The 21,886-nt window shown below is 45.5% G+C and overlaps 2 protein-coding genes across 4 annotated transcripts; one reads left to right on the top strand and one right to left on the bottom strand.

Moving 5' to 3' along the window:
* The first annotated feature begins 318 nt into the window (after positions 1-318).
* Positions 319-13,582, top strand: BSPRY (B-box and SPRY domain containing). Its single transcript, XM_051979996.1, has 6 exons — positions 319-862; positions 6,017-6,115; positions 6,998-7,228; positions 8,964-8,989; positions 11,261-11,385; positions 12,264-13,582. Exons 1-6 carry the CDS (start codon positions 545-547, stop codon positions 12,788-12,790), a joined length of 1,326 nt encoding a protein of 441 aa, XP_051835956.1. The 5' UTR covers positions 319-544; the 3' UTR covers positions 12,791-13,582.
* Positions 13,583-16,547: 2,965 nt separating this feature from the next.
* On the bottom strand, positions 16,548-19,544 carry HDHD3 (haloacid dehalogenase like hydrolase domain containing 3). 3 transcript variants are annotated; one of them, XM_051979999.1, is made up of 3 exons: positions 18,720-18,788; positions 18,376-18,610; positions 16,548-17,554 (listed from the first exon to the last, which is right to left on the bottom strand). In XM_051979999.1, exon 3 carries the CDS (start codon positions 17,548-17,550, stop codon positions 16,804-16,806), a length of 747 nt encoding a protein of 248 aa, XP_051835959.1. In that variant the 5' UTR covers positions 17,551-17,554; positions 18,376-18,610; positions 18,720-18,788; the 3' UTR covers positions 16,548-16,803. The 3 variants fall into 3 exon arrangements, with proteins under 3 accessions (XP_051835959.1, XP_051835958.1, XP_051835957.1); XM_051979998.1 differs by lacking the exons at positions 18,376-18,610; positions 18,720-18,788 and adding an exon at positions 19,254-19,544; XM_051979997.1 differs by lacking the exon at positions 18,376-18,610 and having other exon boundaries at positions 18,720-18,820.
* Between the last annotated feature and the right edge of the window lie 2,342 nt (positions 19,545-21,886).

The raw sequence follows: 21,886 nt of genomic DNA, 5'->3' as shown, positions 1-21,886 counted from the left end.
CTTAGATTTCCGGGATCTTGGGGAAGTGAGTGGAGGCCGGCTTCAGGAACAAGCACAACAGGGGAATAGAAGTAACCCCAGACTGGGTGTCAGGAGGTCTAGGTTTGATGGAATATAGCTTCTAGGGGAGACTGCTGACCTTTTGGGGTCCCTGCCCAACTTCAGCAGGTTCTGAATAGTACTAGAACCTTTCCCATTTTTGGTCCTTGGGTTTCTAATGTGCAAAATCAGGAGACAGGACAAGACAATCTTTAAAGTTCTCACGAAATGGAACACTTATACAATTCTAGGGTAAAACCCCTGACCTGGAAGGATAAACGGGCGAAACTGCAAGGGTCAAGAGTGTAGTTTTTTGGCCGGCGGTCCGTAACAGGGGGGCTGGGTGGAGCTCTCGGGGCTAGGGCCTTGAGGCCACAGCCTGCTGGGGGACGCGAAGGAGCTTTTCCCGTGGGAGGGGTTTTTCCCCCGAGGGTGGGCGGCCGGGGCGGGACTAGTCAGCCCCTGGTGTCACTCGGCTCGGCCCGAATCCCGCAGCCCGGGGAGAATGGGGCGGTCCCGAGGCTGGGCCCTAGGACGGGGCGGGTCGCGGGCACAGGGCCCGGGTCCCGCCCTCCCTCCGCCCTCGCCACCTGAGACAGGTGGAGTCGCCGGAGTGGCTGCAGGAGTCATGTCCCAGAAGGAGCCGGACCTGGAGCTCGGGCCCCCGGCGGAGTCGGCGCCGCTTTGCCCGCTGCACTCCCAGGAGCTGAAATGGTTCTGCATAGCCGAGCGGCGGCTCGTGTGCGGAGGCTGCAAGGGGCCGGGGGGCCCGTGCCGCGAGCACCAAGTCCGGAGGGCCGAGGAGCGGGCTGAGGAGCTGCGGGTGAGCGCGTCGGGGCTCGATGGAAGGAGTGGGGCAGTGCGTGGGAGAGCTCCGGGGGCTGGGCGCTCCGCAGCCCGCGCGGCCAGCCTGGAAGCCGGGGACTCGGTCTCTCCGGAATGGGACTGTGGGAGGTGCTGCGGGAGCAGGTGGTGCAAGGCTTGGGGAAGCATCAGGGCAGGTGGATTGGGGGCTGAAGGCGCGGCGCTGGCTCAGGAGGGCCGAGGCCGGTCCCCTCCACTCCTGTTCCCCGTAGCTCCCCGGCGGTGGGTGTCGGTCTCCTCCATATTCCGCCCTCGGCTGGGGAAGGGACATCTGTGAGTGGGGCGGGGAGATGCTGGGGCATGGGGGGGTTGGGGAAAGGTGCGGGCAGAGCCTGGGAGGCTGGAGCTGGGCAGCTAACTGTGAGAGTCAGGTAACTGGAGAGGGGGTAGGTGGGAACAGTAGGGGGGAGTTGAGAAATGGGGGTGACGGAGGCAGAGCTTGGTTGGAGCTGCTGTTGGTCAGCCTGAGCTCAGGGAGGCAGCAGGGAAAGTTCTTCCAAATGATGCTGAAAAAGACCTGAGGCTGATACACAAGCAAACCCAAAGCAAAACTGTTTCTCACTTCCACGTAGAGATAGAATTATTCAAAATATTCAAGGGAATTAAAAAATCATCTTCCTTTATCGTTCAGCTGTGATGACTCTTCATGACCCCATTTGGGATTTCCTTGGCAGAGATACTGCAGTGGTTTGCTGTTTCCTTCTCCATCTCGTTTTACAGATGAGGAAACTGAGGCAAACAGAATTAAGCGACTTGACCAGAGTCACACAGCTAGGAAGTGTCTGAGACCAGATTTGAATTCGGAAAGAGGGAGTGTTAGTGTTCCCTACTCTCTGCCCCAGCACTCTATCCATTGCCCTACCAGCTGCCCATCTTCCTTTAAGTTCCAATTAAAATTTCACCTTCTACGGAGAAACCTTTACTAACCCCTCTTCATTGCAGTGTTTTTTCTCTTGTAATTTTTGCCCTACTTGTATATAGTTTGCTTTGTATGTTTTGGTTTGCTGTTGTCCTGCCCATTAGATCGTAAGCTTCTTGAGGGCAGGGCCTATCTTTTCTTCTTGTATTCCTAATCCTTAGTAATATTTAATAACTATTTAATGAATTGTATTGATACCAATCCTTTAATTTTAAACATAAGGAAAATGAGGTTCAGAGCTGAAGTGACTCACATTTGGCAAAGGTGGATTGAAACCTCTGGACAGTGTAGTGCAGAGGTTTCCTGTTGCCATTGGAGACTCATTTATCTTTGCTTGGCTGCTGTGGGTGTTGGTTTTAACTAGATTTCACTTGGATCAACTTGGTAGGACAGAATGTAATTGGTATTGGGCCGCTCCTACCCTATTAGGGATAATAGCCAACTTGTTTATTGTGACGGCATGAGAGATTTGAATGATCAAGAGGGAAACTAATTTTTTAATCCCCTCCTTTACATTAGCTTTATAATAGGACCACAACAGGTATCCTCTGGGTCCAGGTAGTCTCTGGCTTGATCTCTCAGGCCTCAGAGTGCTGGAGCATTAAGACTGCACCTGGAAAATAAACCCTTATTTTAAAAGTTTTTTCGTTCACTCTTCCCACTAGCTGCTATGGAAAATCAAAGAGGCAAGTCCAGAGTATATAAATGGCATCAAAAATTAGCTACTCACCCCTCAGCTCACTGTTCCCTTATCTCTAATGTCAGGGGATTTCCTTACAGTCTGACTAAGGGTTTTTCTTAGTCCAGCCCTCCTGCACTGGGAGCAGTCTCTGGAGACCAAGGTTAAGTTCTTGCTTAAACAGCTAGGGATGTAGGATTGCATGGAATATGGAAGGGGCCTCTACCAAGGCCTTCTAACCTGTGTTCTGAAGACCTGCAATGACTGGGAGGTCAGTTCTCTGGAGGCAGCCCATTTTCATTTGCATAGCAATGCAGGATTGTCCTGAAGAGGGTGGCCAGGAATCTCCAAAGTGCTTATGTTATTGGAGTTGTTACATGTAGTAAGTGGTAGGAGGTTTTTTCTTTTGGAGTTTTCTCTCTAACTTCCTCCCTAGTCTCATTGATCCAAGTTCTCTTGTCTAAGGCCAAGCAAAACAAACCTGTTTCCTCTTCATGGCAGTCCTTCCGACCTTTAGTTAAAGATCATGGTCGCTGAAGCTACCCCCACCCTAAGGTTCTGTATGTCGTGGACCTCTTTGGCAGTCTGATGAAGGCTATGATCCCCTCCTCAGAATAATCTTGTTAATGTGCACAACACATAGGATCTCAAAGGAAACCAACATTTGAAGAAAGTAAAGAAATTTTTTCCCATCCGACTTCATGGACTTTGGAACAGAATCATTTACCCCAGGTCAGGAACCCCTATTCTAGAGATGAAGGAAGTATACTTATATGTCCTCCAAAGTCACAATTTGTCACTGAATTGGTTAGAATCCTGAAGACTTTCAGGTTTGTCACATTGGTGTGGTCATTATGCAATTTGTTTTTCTATTTTCTTTGCATCAGTGCATACAGGTTTTTCTAATTTTCTCTGAATTCTTCATGTTTATTGGCTCAATAATATTACATGATTGGATTTTACTCCTCTGGGATTGGTTGAATTAGCAAATACCTACCCACTTCACTTTATGGTAGCTAATTTGATCAATTGAATATGCTATTACATGAGTTTCAAAGACTGAGAAAAAATACAAGTAAATCCCTAATCTAGGAGTTTACAGTTTAATAATAGAGGAGAAAGAAAAGAGATTTGGGAAAGATAAGTGTGATATAACCCATAAAATGATCAATGGCAAGGGGAGGCTTAATGGCCATTTTTATTAAACCTATTCTTGCAGTTGATCACTTTATAGATTCTAAAGGGGAGGCCTAATCAAAATGGGTATGAACAACTAGATAGCATATTTGGATAGAGCACTTTGCCTTGAAACTAGGAAGACTCATCTTCCCAAGTTCAAATGTGACTGCAGACACTTAATAGCTGTGTGACCATGAGTAAGTCACTTAGCCCAGTTTACCTCAGTTTTTCATGTGTAAAACGAAGAGGAAATGGTAAGCCATTCCAGTAGCTTGGCCAAGAAAACTCAAGATGGTGTCATGAAACAATACAGCAAATCAAAATGGGAAAGGAAGGAGAAAGATCACTTTTAATTAAGGAGATTGAGGCAAATCTGTTAGTGTCTCTGAAGGAGTTATATCTGAATTGGACCTTGAAGGAAGAGAAAAAAAGTATAGATGAGAAGGAAATGCACTAATGAATATTGGTAGGACTAGGAATCTGGGAATTATTTAGTAGTCCAACTTCCCATTGTTTAGGGAAGGGACTGGGGAATTGTGATCATTGTCTGAGTATGGATTGGCTGGAGAGAGAGTATTTGTTTAAAAACAGAAATATAAGCAAGCTAGAGTGGCTGTTTTCAAGGAATTTACAGTCTAACAGAGGAATACTATATGTCAAGAGAGCTGGGAAGGGGATTGAGAAGTAGGCCTTTGGAGTGGACCAGGTGGGGAGGTTTTGGAGGCTGGGCCTCTGCCATGTAAGGCAAAGGATGACCTGACCTAAGAGGCAAATTTCCAAGAGCTAAGTCTGGGTTACCATAAGGGGGTAAGGGGAATGGGGAGGTGATGGCTGTACTGGAGGCAGCTGGGAAATGGCTTGGAGGCCTACCAGATCCCCCTCCCAAGATAAGAAAAAATCTTTGTTGATAAGGTCACCCAGCTTCAGTTCAAATGTTTTCAGTGGAGAACAGGAATTTTTCTTAACCTTCTGCAATTGTTGAGCTAAAATCCTCTGGAGCCAGATGAATTTAAGTCTAATCCTGATTGTACTTGTTGCTACCTCTTCGGATATAGGACCTATTAAGATAAAAATCCTGACCATCTTTTTATCATATCCTGCACCAGGCAATCCTTGGTCCTGATTTGGTCTTTCTGTTCCAAGAAAAAAGAAATAAATTTATTTTGTGCACAATGCCTTTATTAAGCACCTTCTTGGGGGTAAATGCTGGGAATACCAAGACAAAACAGAAACCTGCTCTTACCTTCAGTAAGTTTTTTTTTTTTTTTAATAGTGGTTAATGTTGGATGGAGAGTCAAAGGACATACACCAGTGTATGTTAATGTATATGGGAGGGGCATTAGCAATTCTTGTGGTTCAGTCTTTTCTGGTTTTGGTATCTCTGTTTTCTTGGCCTAGGTACTGGACTAGTTTGCCATTTCCTTTGTTTTCCTGAGGAGGAAACTGAGGCAAACAGGGTTAAGTGACTTGCTAGGTCACAAGGCTAGGAAGTGTCTGAGGCTAGATTTGAACTTGGGTTTTCCTTACTCTAGTCTCTGCACCCTATGCATTGCTCTATGTATCTGCCCTCAATTGGGGGTTCTGATCGGGAAAGGCTTCTTCCAAGGGATGGCCCTTGGACTGAGACTTGAAGAATACTCAGGGATCCCTAGAGGTAGAAACAATTAAGGAGTGCCTTCCATACCAGGAGTGGACAGGTACCTGGGCAAAGGTACTTGGGCAGGAAATGGAATGTTATATATGAGGAATAGCAAATAAGTAGGTTTGAAAGGAAACCAATATGTGAGGGGGAGGGGTGTGGAATTATCCTGCAAAGACTGGTTGGAACTGGATTGTGAAGGCTTTGACGTTTCTGTTTCTTTTCCCCATGACTAGACTTTAAGCTTTTTTAGAGAAATACTGTCTTTTACTTTGGAACCCACCACAGCACTCATCACAGAAGGTGCCAGGAATTGGTCTCGGTAAAACTGATTGGAAAGAGATCAAACTTCATCTCTGAAGTCCTTCAGCATCCTCCCCTACTCCCTCTTGCCCTCCCAGGGCAGGGCCCTCAGGGGCTCAGGGCCCACTCCCATCAATCATCTTGACTTGTCAGTAGCTGATAAAGGTTCAGGGCCTGGCTTCCTTTGTTGACTGGCATTTCTGCACAGATTTCAGATGGCGAATGTGCTGCAGATAGAAAGGGATTAAAGAAGGGAGGGGGTCCTGGCAGAGCTTGGAGGGAGGGAGAATTTGGGACCAAGGCAAGGCTGTCTCCTGTCTCCTCTGAGGAAAGGTTTAATAAACAGTGTTGTGGAAGCCTCTGTCCAGATCCCAGCTGCTGCCTCTTTTTTCAGAACAAGATAGTGGATCAGTGTGAGAAGCTGCAGCTACAGAGCGCTGGTATCACCAAATACATGGCTGAAGTCTTGCCTCGGAAAAACCAAAATGCAGCGGTAACTTCCCTCTCGTTCCCTGGTCCCTGGGCCCAGATGGTGCTTTCCCTGCCACAAGAAGCCCGAGCCCCTGGGCTTCACTTCTACCCACCTAATGTGGGTACTTGGCACCTTTACTATTGAACAGATCCAGATATCCCTGCCCAACCTGAGCCTTGGCTTTCTTTCCTATCTGTTTTAGGAAGCTAGCCTCTAATTCCATACAGAGGTCAAGAGTCAATGGCTATAAAACATTGTTTTTAATTATCTCGATGATAGAGCTTCAGATATTTAAAGTATGAATACCTAGAAATCACAGATAATTCCCCCAGACTCATGCATTTTGCTAACGCTTCTTCCCCACAAACTTTTTTTATCCTACGTGCCCCTCAAAATCACTTCCTCTTCTTTCATCTTATTCTCTGTTAAGGTTGCAATAGGTTATGCACTCTGAATTGTGTCCCAGGTAGTGGGAACAGATTGTCAGTGAGATAGCTGCCCTCTCTGCTCTTTCCCCTTCTAAGGATACCCTCATTCAGGCAGGGGAGGGTAGACTCATGGAGTGGTAGCAGGGGAAGAAACCTCAGAGCACAGAATGTTAGCACAGGAAGGGGCTCTAGTACTTCTTTCTCTTCAAAGCCCCCCCATCAATGAGGAAATAGAGGTTCAGGAGCGACTTGTCTGTGGTTACACTGAGATCATAGACAGAGTGTTTACCTAAGACAGCCCTTGAGAAGCTCACCCTCTAACGGAAGAAGACAGCATGTAAAGTAGAGGGGGGTGCCCATGAGCAAGTGAGAAGGGGCCTAGTTTCCTTGCGGCCAGCCGGTCTTTCTGCCTGTGACTTGCTGGGAGTCCTTTGGGCTTTTTGAAAGCTCTCCTTTTGTGTCCCATCTTGCCCAGACCATGGCCAGTGGGGCCCGTGAGGTGGTGATCCAGCGGCTGGGCCTGGTGCGCACCGTGTGTGAGAGCGAGGAACAGCGGCTGCTGGAGCAGGTGCACGCGGAGGAGGAGCGGGCCCATCAGAGCATCCTGACCCAGCGGTCCCACTGGGCGGAGGCCTTGCAGAAGCTGGGCACCCTCCGCACCAAGCTCGTGGCTATGCTCACCGACCTCGACGACCACAGCCTGATTGTACGTAAGCCAGGGGCGCTGTCTGTGGTCCTTCAGGGAGGGGGGTGGGCGGGCAGAAGGAAGAGATGGGGGGTGTATTCTAGGGCCTTGTGCAGATTGAATGGAGTGAATCATATCATAAATACATAGCTTGGTGTGTTCTTAAAATTATGTTTGTTATAGATGAATGAATGAAAAGGCATTAAGTACTGTGTGCCAAGTACTGTGCTACATACAAGAGTGAGGATCAGGTATAAAGGCTCAGAAAAAATCTAGGAAATTTTGGAGGAAGCGTTTTTGTTTTAGTAATTTATCTTAATTTATCTACTCAACATCCCCTGATTTCCTCCCCCCCCCTTTTTTTAAACCATTCAAAAAATATTTTTTCTAGGTTTATTTTCTTGACCAGGCTTTTAAATCTTTAGTTGGGACCATTGCAGGGGGCAACTGACATTTTTTCCTGGAAGAGTATAGATTTATGTCCATCCTTTCCTTTGGAAGAAAGAACTTTTACTTTTTCCCCACTGGAAGCTTCCTGTAGGAAGAAAAATAGACAGGAAGAAAGAAGGGATGAGCATAAGTGAAATTTGTTTAGACATGGGCCTAAGAGGAAAAAAGTATGGCCCGAAGTATAGACTTAAGGAAAGGGCAGCAATGAAGATGACTGCTTAGATCATGACTTGAAGGTTTGGGAAATATTTCTCGTAGTTAGTGGACAGTAGTTGATGTAATCATTCAGTTAACAAATATACATGAGTTGATGGCATTGTTCTGGTGATATGGTGGATACAGACATCTGTTTCATTCAACAAAATCTGTTGTGGAAAAAGAATCATGTTAGGCGCTAGAGGGGTAAAAAGTTAAAAACCAATCTCTATTCTCATGGAACTTACTGTCCAGTAAGAGGAATAAGATGCTAAGATGAATATAAGACACAGAATTACTTGATAAATGCCTAGGAGAGATGTAAAATGATTCTTGATGAGGTTTGAGGGAAAATGCTATTGATAAAGGGAATTGAGGAAAGATTTTTGATGCAGTTGTCATCTGAGTTGGGCTTGAAAGGGTAGGAGACATACAAAATACCATCTCTGCCCTGAAAAAGTTTAGTCTAGTTGGTGATAACTAGCTACAGGAAAAGATAATGAGTAATACAGGGCAATGCATATTAAGTAGTACAAGATGGGTACAGACAGTGATTCTTATAGGAGCTGAGAGAAGGATGAGATCACTGGGCTGAGAGCAGGGGAGGTGGTGGGAAGAAAATGCCTGGAAGAAGTGGGACTGGAGGGATAGGTAGGAGTCAATATGTAGAGAGGAGTGGGAAAGGCATAGGGGTGGGGGAGCAGACAAAGGCCTGAAAGCAGTAGAGATAAAGTGTATTTGGGGAACAGTGAGTTTAGAGCACAGGCGTTTGCTTGGTTAGGGGAATAGTAAAAGGGAAGATCAGATTGTGAAAGGCTAGACTGAAGAGTAAAATCTTATACTGTGGGTAATAGTAGGTTATTGGAGGTACATTTGACCACTATAGCCAGAAACAGGGACTCTGCAGTCCTCCTCCTGGGACCTCTTCTTTCTGTTGCCCTTGTCAAGGTCCCTTCTGAGGTCTGAGTTCCATGACAATTGACAGGCAAATGATTCAGGCAAGTAGGATCACTCATTTCCTTTTTGCCCCAAACTGACGTTAATGTATTTAGTTCATGACAAAATGCAGGTTTTTCAATGTCTAACTTGCTAAATGTTTTTTCTGTTACAGCAGTCAGAGCGGGAGATTTTTGAGAGGTGAGTCAGTGATTTTTTTACCCTGAGCCTGTGTAAACCTGGAGTCAGGTGGGTCAGTGTGGGTCAGAGTAGGAAGAATGACCATTGCAAGATCCAGTTTTTACCTTGTAATTACTTTGTTTTAATACTGAGCAAGTCACTTATTTGACAGCCTTGGTTTTCTCCTCTCTAAAATGGGTAAATGAACACTAAGGTCCGTTCCAGTTCCTAATTCTATGAATATGAGAAAAATGTCAGACTAAATGATTTGTATTCTCCAGTCTCAAATCCTGTGAGATTGCTTTTTCCTTCAGGGCACTGGTTTTAAAACAGTATTTTTGTTTTTATCTTTGTCATTCCCAGATAGGAAATCTCCTCCACCCCCAATCCATTGCCCAGTGACTCTCTTGTAACAAAGACAGCCAAGAGGCCATATGTGATCATTCTATAGTCCTTCACCTGTGTTACAAGAAGGGCAGGGGAAAGGCATGCCTCTTTTTCTTCTCTGGGGCCAAGATTGTCCTTGAGTCTCTTTCATACACTCAGTTCAAGACTTCCAATTGTTTGGGAGAGACTTGTTTTTCAGTTTAAGGATTCTAGGCAAAATCCCAATAGAAGTTTGTGGTTTATGATAATGATTCTGAGCCTTGGGACAAGTATCTCTGTGTCCCTTACCCACAGCATTACCCATGCCTCCTTTTGCTGTTTGCCACATGGGTAGTTGGAGTGGGGTTGAGAGATTCAGATACTTTCCCCACAACGGTAGGGAATATGTCAATATGAACCTGGGTTTCTTTTCTTTTTTCTTTTTTTTTTCTTTTTAGTACACATTTCTTTATGTATCATGTTGGGAGAGAAAAATCAGAACAAAAGGGAAAACCATTGGAGAGGAAAAAAAAGAAGCAAGCATAGCATATATTGATTTATATTCAATTTCCATAGTTCTTTTTCCGGATGCAAATGGTATTTTCTATCCAAAGCTTATTGGGATTGCTTTGGACTGGATTTCTTTTGGTACCTTAATGTCATCTATTGGGTGAGTGTGAAAAAGCAGCAGCTTTCAGAAGTCTTCAAGTGACTTGGTGGAAACCTGCTTGTCAAACTGAGAAGTGTCATCTGTTGTGGGCAGGTGGGGAGGATAAATTGATGTCTCTCATTTTCTGACAGGCCTAGGCTATGACCTAAAACAGACATGTCCAACTATCTATTATTTTTTCCCCCACCCAAGCAAAAGTTCACTAGACACTTGCTGTGTCTAACATCTGTCCCTCCCCACTGATACCTCATTCATCTGGAGTGACAGCTTCTCTCTTGAAGGATTGAGGGCTCTGAAAGGGATTTGAACACAAGATCTATCCCTGCCCCCATCTCCAACTAGAGGGCCCTGCTTGGGATGGGCAGCTAATTGGAGATGCAGCACTGTCAGGAGGAGACACAGTTCCTCTCTTGTCTTTTATTACAAAGAGGCTTTGTTGGTCAGAGACTCAGCAGGAAAGCTAGCTTTGTAATTATCTAGGGCTCTTGTTGCTTTATTTCTTTTTTGGTGACTTCATTTTCCCATGTGTGATTCTCTTTTTGAAATCAATTTCTTCCAGGCTATTTGATCTATGGCCATTAAACCGTGAGGCCCCTTCAAAACTAGGGTAACCCTAATTAATTCAACAGACTTTTTATTAGGCACCAGCTATGTGCAAGGAACTGTGTTCTAGTAATTTTGGGGATAGAAAGATATAAAATAAAATGAAATTATAATTTAGTAGGAGAGAGAGGAGTTGGACATGCATAATTAGAATACAAATTTGAGTGGCAATGTAAAGGAGGAATCCAAAGAGAGGCCTATGAGAAATTTTTGGTGCATCCCTTCCCCTCTCCTTTTTGTATTTGAGAAAACTGAAGCTCAAAGAGGTTAAGTGGCTTGCTAAAGTTCTCTCAGCTGGTTAGTGTTGGGATGGATTAGAACAGGGAACTGTAAAAATTGAGGAACGGCGCTGTCAGGATTGACTGTTTTTAGTCAATAGTTCCAATTTGGCAGTGTGATGTGGGGCAAGGGGCTATGAAGCAATTGAGTTCATTTCAATGGGGAGTGTCCTTTGGACTAAACAGTATGGGAAGGTCTGAGATAAATCCCCATCTTTTGCTTCCAAATTCTTTTTCTTCCTCTCCCTTATTTACACACATTGTCAAATCTCCTAATCATACAATTCATTATTTCAGCTAGTCAAGAAGTGATCTAAATAAATTAACATACACTAAGATAGAAATTTCAGAAAATCTTGTGTTTTCTTCCATTAGGACTGAAGAAGCTGAGGGAATCTTGGATCCCCAGGAATCTGAGAAGTTAAATTTTAATCAGAAATGTGTGCGGAGCCCATTACTGACCCAGCTTTGGGCATCAGCTGTTCTCTGCTGTCTGTCAGGTCAGGATTTTGCCAAAGTCAAAAGCACTCAGAACTATGACTAGAAATCAATGTGTTTCATGGTTAATATGTTAAGGAGGATTTTGTGGCTGACTTGCCAGAGGGCTTGACTTTCTGGGTTTGTAAACTTGTGTCTGGGGGAAGGCAGATATATTAAATCAATATGGTCTTTCCCATCCAACCACATTGTTCCCCATCTTTGATCATTGAGCCCTCTCCTGACACAATCCTTGGTCTGAACCTATCCGTCCCTCTACTAACCCTTTCCTTCTGAAAACCTTCAGTCTTAAAAAACTGTCATTGCAAAAGGTAGGATAAATTAATATACCTTAAGGAGTTATGTGTTGACAGATTTGATATTATTTCTTCATGGAATACTAGCATTTCAATAGAGGACTGTGCCTAAATCAGGTGAAGTGGTCTAGTGAGAAGAACCATATATTGGGAAAAAATCTGGGCTCTCATCTTGGATTTCCCACTTGCTGGCTCTATGCCTTCAGTTGAGCAACTTCACCTGTTAGCCTTGGTTTCCCCATTTATAAAATGGATCAAACATTTATTAAACCCCATATTTGACCTTAGGCACTATGCTAAGCACTAAGGGTGCAAAGTCAAAAACAGAACAGACCTGCCCTGGAGGAGCTAACATTCTATCAGAAGAGATAAACATAACAATATATGCATAAGTAAGAACAACTGAACATCTCATGGGATTGTTGTTGGGATCAGGTGACAGTTAATATATGGTATCTTTGTTACTGTTACTGAGTTTCTGAAAAACTTGGAGGCTTGGATGAGAACTCTTGGTTGGGAGTTAGTTAGAGTTGGGGAGCTCATAAAGATTTAGGACTGTTCCTGAAAAACTACTTTTCCAACAGGTACTGAGGACATTTGTGTGGATGAGAGGACCATCAGTCCCTTTCTCCAGCTGTCAGAGGATAGGAAGACCCTTACCTTCAACCCCAAGAAGTCCAAGGCCTATGCAGATGGCCCAGAACGCTTTGACCACTGGCCCAACGCCCTGGCCTCCACCTCCTTCCAGAGTGGGCTCCATGCCTGGATGGTGAATGTAGAGAATAGCTGTGCTTACAAGGTGGGGGTCTCCTCGAGCCAGCTGCCTCGAAAGGGTTCTGGCAGCGATACGCGCCTGGGCTACAACGCTTTCTCCTGGGTCTTCTCCCGCTATGACCAGGAATTTCGGTTCCTGCACTGTGGCCAGCACCAGCCTTTGGCCTTGTTGCGCTGTCCAGACCGTATTGGGGTCTTGTTGGACTTGGCAGCAGGTGAGCTCTTGTTCTATGAGCCCACCTCAGGTGCCCTCCTGTGCTCCCACCACACCCAGTTTGAGGGCCCCATCTTTCCTGTCTTTGCTGTGGCTGACCAGAACATCTCCATTGTTCAATGATGGGCTCGAGGTTCCTTCTCCCTCCCCACCTTCTGGTGCCGGGTTTCCCCATTGTGCATGCTCAGTAGCCATCACCTGAGGCACATAGTGGTGGGAAGATGGGACTGAGATGGGTTTGCAGTCTAAGTTCTACCTCTCAGATACTCGTGGATGTTGGTGAGGAGCCCTCGCCCCTCTATGTCGCAGGTCTCTTTTCCTTCTATTCTTTAAGTACCTGATATGGGAGGACTAGGAAAGGTGATTAAGGCAAGCAGTGGAAAGAAAACTGGACAGGGAGTCAAAACGCCTGGGGTCTGGTCTTGGCTCTCCCACCAACTTATTTTGAGATTCTGAACAAGTTGTTTGATCTCTTTGGACATCAGTTTCCTCATTTGTGAGGGCAGATGAGCTGAGCGAGCACTCGCTCTCACATTCCATGTACAGAATTCCCTGGCAATTACTGTTTCCAGTTCCCTTGGCTGCCAAGTCTGTGTTTCTAACTCTTTTCTTCTGTTTGGCAACCCCCAGGGTCCGCTCTCTTGCCTTCTGGGATACAGGGTACTCCTTAGACTGCTCCATCCTAGGCTCAGTTAAGCAGGCTCTCTACCAGGTGCTAACTTTAGCTGGAGTTCTGGGCCAGTTTTGTGAAAGTTTCTGGTAGCTACCTATTCTCTAAGGCTAGGGTTTGAGCACATGAACCTTGAGCAGAGGATGGAAGCATGGATGCCTGATGGCAGGGTAGACTCATGATGAGGTGCCTGGCTGTGGGAAACATTTAAATTATTAAAAGATTTTGGGAAAAAAAAAGTTAAATGCCTTGTTTCCTTTGTCTCTGTCCTTTGCTGATAATTGACCTCCATGTGCTGACAAATCTTCCCCCTCTTCCCTCTCCTCTCCCCCTCCCCCCCCCCCCCCCACACACTTCATGATGCCTTATTGGGCCCTATCTCTGGAAGCTGATTGGACTTGTGTGCGAGAAAACTCATGTCTTCACCTATATATTCCTCCCAAAACTGGAAGAGGGAATGGGAAAAACATTGGGCTGGGACCTAGGAAGTTTGGGTTCTAGTTGTGCCATCAGCTACACGTGTTGTCCGTGAGCTAGTCACCTCATTCAATTACTGCCCTGTTTCCCCATTCACAAGTGAAAGGAGGAAGGGATGCAGAGGTCCTAGCTGGGCCATTCTTTGGTTTCACCATGGCAATATCTACAAAATCTCAACTACTGACTGATCTAACCTTCAACAATGTGGAATTACATTTTTTTTTTTTTTTTTTTTTTTTTTTTATAATAAATTTTATTTTTATTTAATAATAACTTCGCATTGACCGAATCCATGCCAGGATAATTTCTACACGACATTATCCCTTGCAAACACTTATGTTTCGTTTTTTCCCCCTCCCTCCCTCCTCCCGCCCCCAGGACGGCAAGCAGTCCTATATATGCTAAACATGTTGCAGTATATCCTAGATACAATACATATTTGCAGAACCAAACAGTTCTCTTGTTGCACAGGGAGAATTGGATTCAGAAGGTAAAAATAACTCGGGAAGAAAATCAAAAATGCAAATAGTTCACATTCATTTCCCAGTATTCCTTCTTTGGGTGTAGCTGTTTCTGTCCATCATTTCTCCAATGAAACTCAGTTAAGTCTCTTTGTCAGAGAAATCCACTTCCATCAGAATACATCCTCATACAATATCGTTGTTGAAGTGTATAATGATCTCCTGGTTCTGCTCATCTCACTTAGCATCAGTCCATGTAGGTCTCTCCAAGCCTCTCTGTATTCATCCTGCTGGTCATTCCTTACAGAGCAATAATATTCCATAACATTCATATACCACAATTTACCCAGCCATTCTCCAATTGATGGGCATCCATTCATTTTCCAGTTTCTAGCCACTACAAACAGGGCTGCTACAAACATTTTGGCACATACAGGTCCCCTTCCCTTTTTTAGTATCTCTTTGGGGTATAAGCCCAATAGAAACACTGTTGGATCAAAGGGTATGCACAGTTTGATAACTTTTTGGGCATAATTCCAGATCGCTCTCCAGAATGGCTGGATTCGTTCACAACTAATGTGGAATTACATTTGGCAAAAGAATCTTTTTTTGTTTTATAATGAAATAATTTATCTTTGAGTTTGGGCAATGGATAGAGCACCAGGCCTGCAGTTGGGGAAAACTTATCTCCCTGAGTTCAAATCCAGCTTCAGATAAATGAGCTGGAGAAGGAAATGGCAAAGCACTTCATATCTCTGCCAAGAAAATCCCAAATGGGGTCATGACTCAGATATGTCTGAAAAGACTGAACAACAAAAAATACGTATTTTTAAATTGTTGTATTTAGTATTTGTAAAGTTTACAAACCTCTCTGGCTTTGTAAGCTAAGAAGTATAGCACAACTATTCTCTCCTTTTCACAAATAAGGAAACCAAGGCTCAGAATTAAAAGATTTGCCCAGCAGCACAGCACATGGCTAATGTCAGAGTTGGTATCTGGACCCAGGTTTTCTGACTAGCAAGGCCAGGGTTTTTTTTTTTTTTTTTTTGCCGCTCACTGCCCTTCCAATCATTTGAAATGGTTCTTAGGCCAGCCAAGGCATAACAGGTCACAGGGAATGTTTGGTTTCAAAGACTGGGGAGCCCATAGCAGAACTGAGTTGATGAGTTATGTCCTCAATAGCAAAGAAATTAAATCTCAGGAAAAGAATCCAGGAAGTTGACATCAGGTGTGGCCAAGCCAGAATAACAGGCTGCCCTTCCTTCTCCAAGGTGTCTGCCTCCCTTTTTGCCCCTCCTGCTGCCCTCAACTCTAAGGTTCATCCCCACCCCCAAACTCAAACCCCAGTGGCTCTTTTGTCTCAAATCAAGTCTAAACTCAGCCAGGCCTTCATTCATTGTCACTTTCACCTGCCCCCCTCCTACCTGTTCTTAGGATCCTTATTCTATTCCTCTCTTCCCATACCTATGGTCTTCCTCCTCTCCCAAATCCCATACCTCCTTGGGGCTTTCCCTGACTGTTCAGGTCCACACAAAGCTCTCTTGTAGAGCTGCTGCAGTGCTTCCAGCTTCCGATCCTCACTTAAGACTAATCCTGTAGTACTTTGTATTGTGGTCTGTTGGATGCTCAGGTTTTCCTAGCTGAATTAGAAGTGCCTGGAGTGAAGCCTTACCCCACAGCACCTAGACTGTGTAAGAGGAAACATGGAAGTGTAGTGTGAATGACCTTGGATTAGTAGTCAGAAGACCTAGATTAAAATCTCAATTCTAACACTTCTATGGCCTTGGGTAACCTTCCTGGATTTCAGCTTCCTCACCTGTTAAATGAGAATTGCATTGGATGATCTGAGGTCACTTCTATCTCTAGATCTAGGATTTCCTCTTTATGATGGGGTTAGACAAGATCAGGTAGAAATTATCTAGTTTAGAGAGTCTTAACTGAGGTTCCATGAATTTTGTTTTCTAAAATAATTATTTTGAAGTAATTTGTTTCATTTGTAATCTTATACATTTTATGGATTTAAAAACATTTTGAAAAAATAAACTCTCTCTATATATATATATGTAAAAACTATACACTATAGTCTATAGTTTATATCAGATTGCCAAAGAGGGTAGATGAGAAGAGGTTGATAGGTGATTTAGTTGATAAACACCTCAGAGAATGAAAAGACCAGGGTATTTTGCCCAAGATCACACAAGTAGCAGGGATAGGATTAGGATCCAGATTAGCTCAACTCAGCTTTGGTGCTTTTTCCACAAACAACAACAGGTTTTGAGACTTTTTCCAGTTCTATATTCTTTGATCCAATTTCTAAGAAGAAACAAGGAATCACAATAGTTTATGGTCATTGACTTTATGGTAGGCTGCTACTGAAGCTGAGGGGAGAACAGCTCCCACTCTGGCCACATGGGAAGAAGGGGTCAGTTTCCAACAGTAGGTGCTACTACTTGAGATTTTCATTGCCTTCTCCCACCTAGTAGGCTCAGCTTGCAGGGATTTTACCACCTTCCCTTCCCCACCAATTTTCAGTGCTTTGGAGCTGAGCCCTCCAGGTGGTTGAGGGCAACCAGAACGTGGGGAAGGGAAGGCAGGATGTGCTCCTTAGGGACCTTTCCCGGGAAGGGGTCCTGGCGCTTGGTACCCACCAGCAGGAAGCTGTGCATGCCCACCTCCCGCGGGGCCTGGTAATCATTCAGGTAATGGTCTCCGATGTGGGCAGCCTGGGTGGGCTCTACATCAGCAAGCCGCAGGGCCTGATAGAAGATCTGTGGGTCAGGTTTGGCCCTGCCAGCTGACTCAGATGTCAGAATAAAATCGAAGTGCTTGCGGAGACCACAGTGAGCCAGGATGTCCTCCAACCTCCGGTCAAAGTTGGAAATGACACCTAGCTGCAGGCCCCGGTCTCGGCACTGCTGCAGAGTGGATTCGGCCCCTTCCAGCATCTGCCAGGTCTCGGCACTGCTGAAGTTCTGGTAGAGTTTGTCGGCGATGGCATTGAGGATGTTGGAGTTCTGCACTCCCGCCAGGCGGAATGTCTGCAAGACCACATCGAGCCACCACTGTCTGGAGGTGAAGCCTTTGCTTAGCCCATAGTTGGGGAACTTCTGATTCTGGGCCTTGTATGCCTGATGGAAAGCTGATCCAAGAGCTGCTGCCTCCACCTGCAGCCCATGAGCCCGAGCCTGGGCTGCGTATTCTTCCCCCACTGGATGGCGGAGTCGAAGCAAAGTGTCCTTCACATCCCAGGTCAGCAGCCGCAGCCGGGGGGCCATTGGCCTAAGAGATGGAAGCCCAGCAACGGACAGAAAGTCAGATGTAGTCTACCTCTTCCTCCTCAGACTTGGGGCTAAGGGGATCAAGGTTCAAAAACTGCCCTAACCAGTCCCTTTTCCTGTTTTTCTTTTAAACCCAGCAAACCAGGTTTTCACAGAGGGAAACCCTCAGGAAAAATTTCTTAATTAAAATTCTCTTACTTGGATTTCACAAAAACTACTCTAAGAGCTAGGGACAGTCAGAAAGGTATGTGCATCATATAGGATTAGCAATAGCTAGAAACCTAATAGCTAGGCCCAGACAAGCCTGCACCGCTTCCCCAAGCCTCATCTCCATTGCCCTGAGAGCTGGAGTCCCCTTGGACTGCTCCACTCCACTGGCCACACTGCTTTAACAGGGAGAAGTACTCATTACTGTCTGGTACAACCTTCCAAAGGGTCCGCCTGGCCCTCTGATAAATAAATGCTCCCCAATTCCAGAGCCAGTTTTCACCTAACAAATCTTCCTCAGAAGGGCAGAGTCCAGCTCCTAGAGTTAATTATTTAGGTATCTGAGCCCCAGGTGTCGATTTCTAAAGGACTGCTGGGTAAGAAAGGAACACCTCGGGGGCTAACGCTGACGGAAGAAGTGGGGGCGAATAATTGGGGGACAAAATCTCAAATTTAAGGCCTTAGAGATGCTCTAGTAGCATCGATTCTGTTTATAGACGAAAAAATCGTTGGCTAAGGAGGAAAGGGTCTTTTCCAAGATCCCCAGTGAATAAGGGCCAAGGCCAGGGCTAGAAGTCTGGGCTCCATACTTTTCTGCCACAGGGTCCGACAGACCTGACTTTCTCCCGACCTCTTCTCAGATCTCAAAGCACTCCCCTCGCGAGCCTCGGGGCGGGAGGGGGGTGGTATCTGAACGTACAGCTGCAATCCCCGGGGTAGCGGGGCTTGCAGGCCCGGCTTGGCTGGGAGTCCCAGGGCGGAGAGGGAGGTCGGAGAAAAAGGGGTCTTCAGGCGCCGGGGTCCGAATCCCTTTCAGGCGGCCCCAAAGACCCCCGTGGGTCGGGCAGAGCTGGGGAAGGAAGATGTGGATGTGGGAGGGAGTGCAGGCCGGGGGATCCTGCGGTTCCCCCCTGCACCCGCACGTCGCGGACACCGGCTTAGGAAGAGAACAACCTTACCTAGAACACTCCGGGAGGCAGGCGCACCGTCGGGACTAGCAGCGCGCAGGCGCGACTCCCGGAAGGCGGGGACTCCCTGAACTCCCAACCTCGGAGGAGGGCGGGGAGCTGCGCTTCCGCCTCCCCTCCCCCTCCTTTCTCTCGGAGCGTCACGCCCGCCTCGCGGGTCGCTGCGCTACCAGTGTTCCCGGAATCCCGGGCAGTGGGATTAACCTGGAGGCCTGCGGCTCTAGGGGTCCTTAGGCCGCTCTAAATGCAGCCCCCTTAATTTTCTGCCGGGAAAACTGAGGTCCGCGTAGTACAGGCAGTAAGAGCTGGCTTTGAAACAAGGCTCGAGTCAGTCATTCAGCTGAACAGCAAGGATTTATTAAATGTCCACCGTGTGCCGGGCTCTTCCATGGGGCCGGAAGTACCCGGACAAAAGTAAAGCACCCCGGCCCGCGAGGAGCTTGCACTCTGGTGGGGAACGCGTGTGGGCGTACCACGTGACGTCTATAAATATTCCTATATAAAATTGAATAGTTAACCACATACCGTTGCTGGGGTGCAGGAGGGTCCTCAAAATGTGTCGGGGTTCTGGGGGATGGGGTGCAGCTTCTAGGAGAGCTGTAGCAGTAACCCGAAGGTCCCCTGGCCTGGCCCTGGCAGTGTTCTAGTTCTACAAATGTGGCTGTCAGGAAGCCAATAATAACACTTTCCGAGACAGTAACGAGGCAGAGCAGACCGTTCCTCAAACCCACCCTCCTAAACTTAGCATAGGAGTGACAGGAAGCACTTCTCCAGGTTATCTGCTTGCTCCTGGTTCTTTGCTAAGTCCTTTTGGAACTTAGCCTGCTGTATGTAATTGGCGTTACAGGTACAGCACACTTTGTCCCTCGACTTGGGGACCGGTCGGAGCCTGCGATTCTTGGACATCTGGTGGGACTGGTCTGGAACCCCAGCGTTTTGGGTTCTCCTTTGAAGCACAACACAGACGTCGCCCGTGCTCCCAAAGAATTTGGAAGCCTGGATAAGGCAAGAGGCAAAGTTTGATCATAATCGTCACACCAGTTAAAGCCCCCGACCCCCTTTCATGAAACAAAGACGTGCTCCTTGTCTGAGTCCACGTGCCACATAGCTGCCCAGACTTGGATGAGAAGCCAGACTTCTTAGCGCAATAGAGATCTCAGGCCCAACTCCCTTTCTTTCCCACATGTTCTCTGAGGTTGGGCCATATCCCTCCCAATAGCTACGTTCTGAAAAGGAGTACATCATTCCAGAGGCTTGGAAAGTCTTGGCGTCTCTACTGCTGTTGGGGTTTCTGCTGCATCATTCCCAAGGCCGAGTTGCCTGTCTGTTATTACTACAGGACGGGATCACATCAGTATGCTATATACCCCAGCTTTGCTATATATTTAATATATAGATACAGTTAGATAGCTATATATTTAATGTATAGGTATTACATGAAATAAACTTGTATTTTTTCTCTATATATCTGAACTAGATAGATTTAAGGCAGATAAAGTAGTTTGGGGAGGAAGTGCCTTAAAAGCTCGGGAGGGATTAGGAAAGACATGAGGACATCTGAGTGGCCCTCATTTCAGGTTTCTTTCTTCCAGCCTTTCCCCCAGCTGTAAATCTGAGAGCTTTGCCTTTAGATCTGAGGCCAGATTTGGGGTGGGATCTTTGTGCTGCAGGGTTCCACCCCTCCCCTCTTTTATAACTTCAGCCTTGAGTCCCTTGTAGGATGGGGGTGTTGGCCTTTCTGCTGTGGGTGTGATAAAAGCTTAAAAGCCAGGAGACTTGGACCTTGGGCATGTTATTTTATTTCTGGGTTTTGGTTTCCTCGTCTATGAAAACAACAAAAATAGACTAGACGCAGATAGAAAGGCCCTAGTCAATGATTGTTAAGCTTCAGCAGATATTGAGCTGTCCCTCCTCCCCCAGTCTTTTGGAAATTCTACAACTGGGACAAAGGTAGCTAAGTAATTGGGCACTGAACTCTGTCCTGACGATTATAAACTAAAGAGATTCCACTTGGTTACTGTCTACACCACCTTTTAATTGCTGAAAACTTAGTGGCGTCCAACGTACTTGAAAGTATGGAAAACATTCAAACATTTTTATTGATTTTTAAAATATTACTTGATTTCCTCCCTTGTTTAGAGAACCATTCCATATAACATTTTAGAAAGAGTATTAAAAATACTTCAGTAGAAGAATCCATCAATCAAGTCTGACATTGTATACGGTTGTTGCTGTTTTCCTTCCTACTCTAAGAAGATCATGACCTCAGGGAGGTGATGGATGTAAGTAAATTGGATGTAAGTGAGGGAGGGCTGTGCAAGGTCACCTGCCTCACTTTCCCCTCCAGAGCCATCTGGGTCCAGTGGCCGATACAGATCGATTGGAGATGGCCCTGGATGCAGTAGGAGACCTGGACCTTTTAAAGTTAAGGTCTTCTACAGGTCTCAATTTGATTGAGGTTATACTTATCCAGTGATTAAGACTAGTTAGAAATTGAGGACTACACAACAAATAGTTTTTCACTGCTCCTGTGCCAAATTTGGTTATTACAATCACATGATTTTCAGTTCCATTTTACGAATTTCTTCTTTTTTACATTGTTATAGTGCGTATATTGATTTCCTGGTTCTGCTTACTTCAGTATGTGTCATTTTCTATAAGTCATGCTCCTTTAATTTCTTCATATTAAAATTTCCTCTTAGTGCATTAGCATTTCATTACCACATGTACTAGTTTAATCACTCCCTACACAGGCATTTACTTTTCTAACAACCATAACTGCTTCAGAGCCTTAGGGCCTGAGATGCTATGCCTTCTCCCTTTCCACTAAGGAGCACTATTGTTTTGGATTGATGGTGGGGTGCCTTCTATCTATTAAACTATCTTCTATTTCAATGGGTTAGATTTCTTTTTTTCTCATATTCTAGGTCTTTACACTTCCACCCCAGAGAAAATTATTTAGGATTGGCTTATGTTCTAAGATTTCCCCTAAAAGAGAGGGAGCATAAAATATTTGGTGAATCAGCTATTTATTTCCTTCATAAAAAAAAAAAAAGATAAATAGAAAGATTCAGAAGCACATATGGATAGGGACTTAAAATTGGATTGAATAACTTAAAACTACTGTTGTATTCTCCTAGAACATTGAGACTAAAAGC

The sequence above is a fragment of the Antechinus flavipes genome, chromosome 2 (genome assembly GCF_016432865.1).
Source record: "Antechinus flavipes isolate AdamAnt ecotype Samford, QLD, Australia chromosome 2, AdamAnt_v2, whole genome shotgun sequence".
Lineage (NCBI taxonomy): Eukaryota > Metazoa > Chordata > Mammalia > Dasyuromorphia > Dasyuridae > Antechinus > Antechinus flavipes.
The sequence above is the reverse complement of the archived record's forward strand: the minus strand, read 5'-3'. Positions and strand labels throughout refer to the sequence as shown.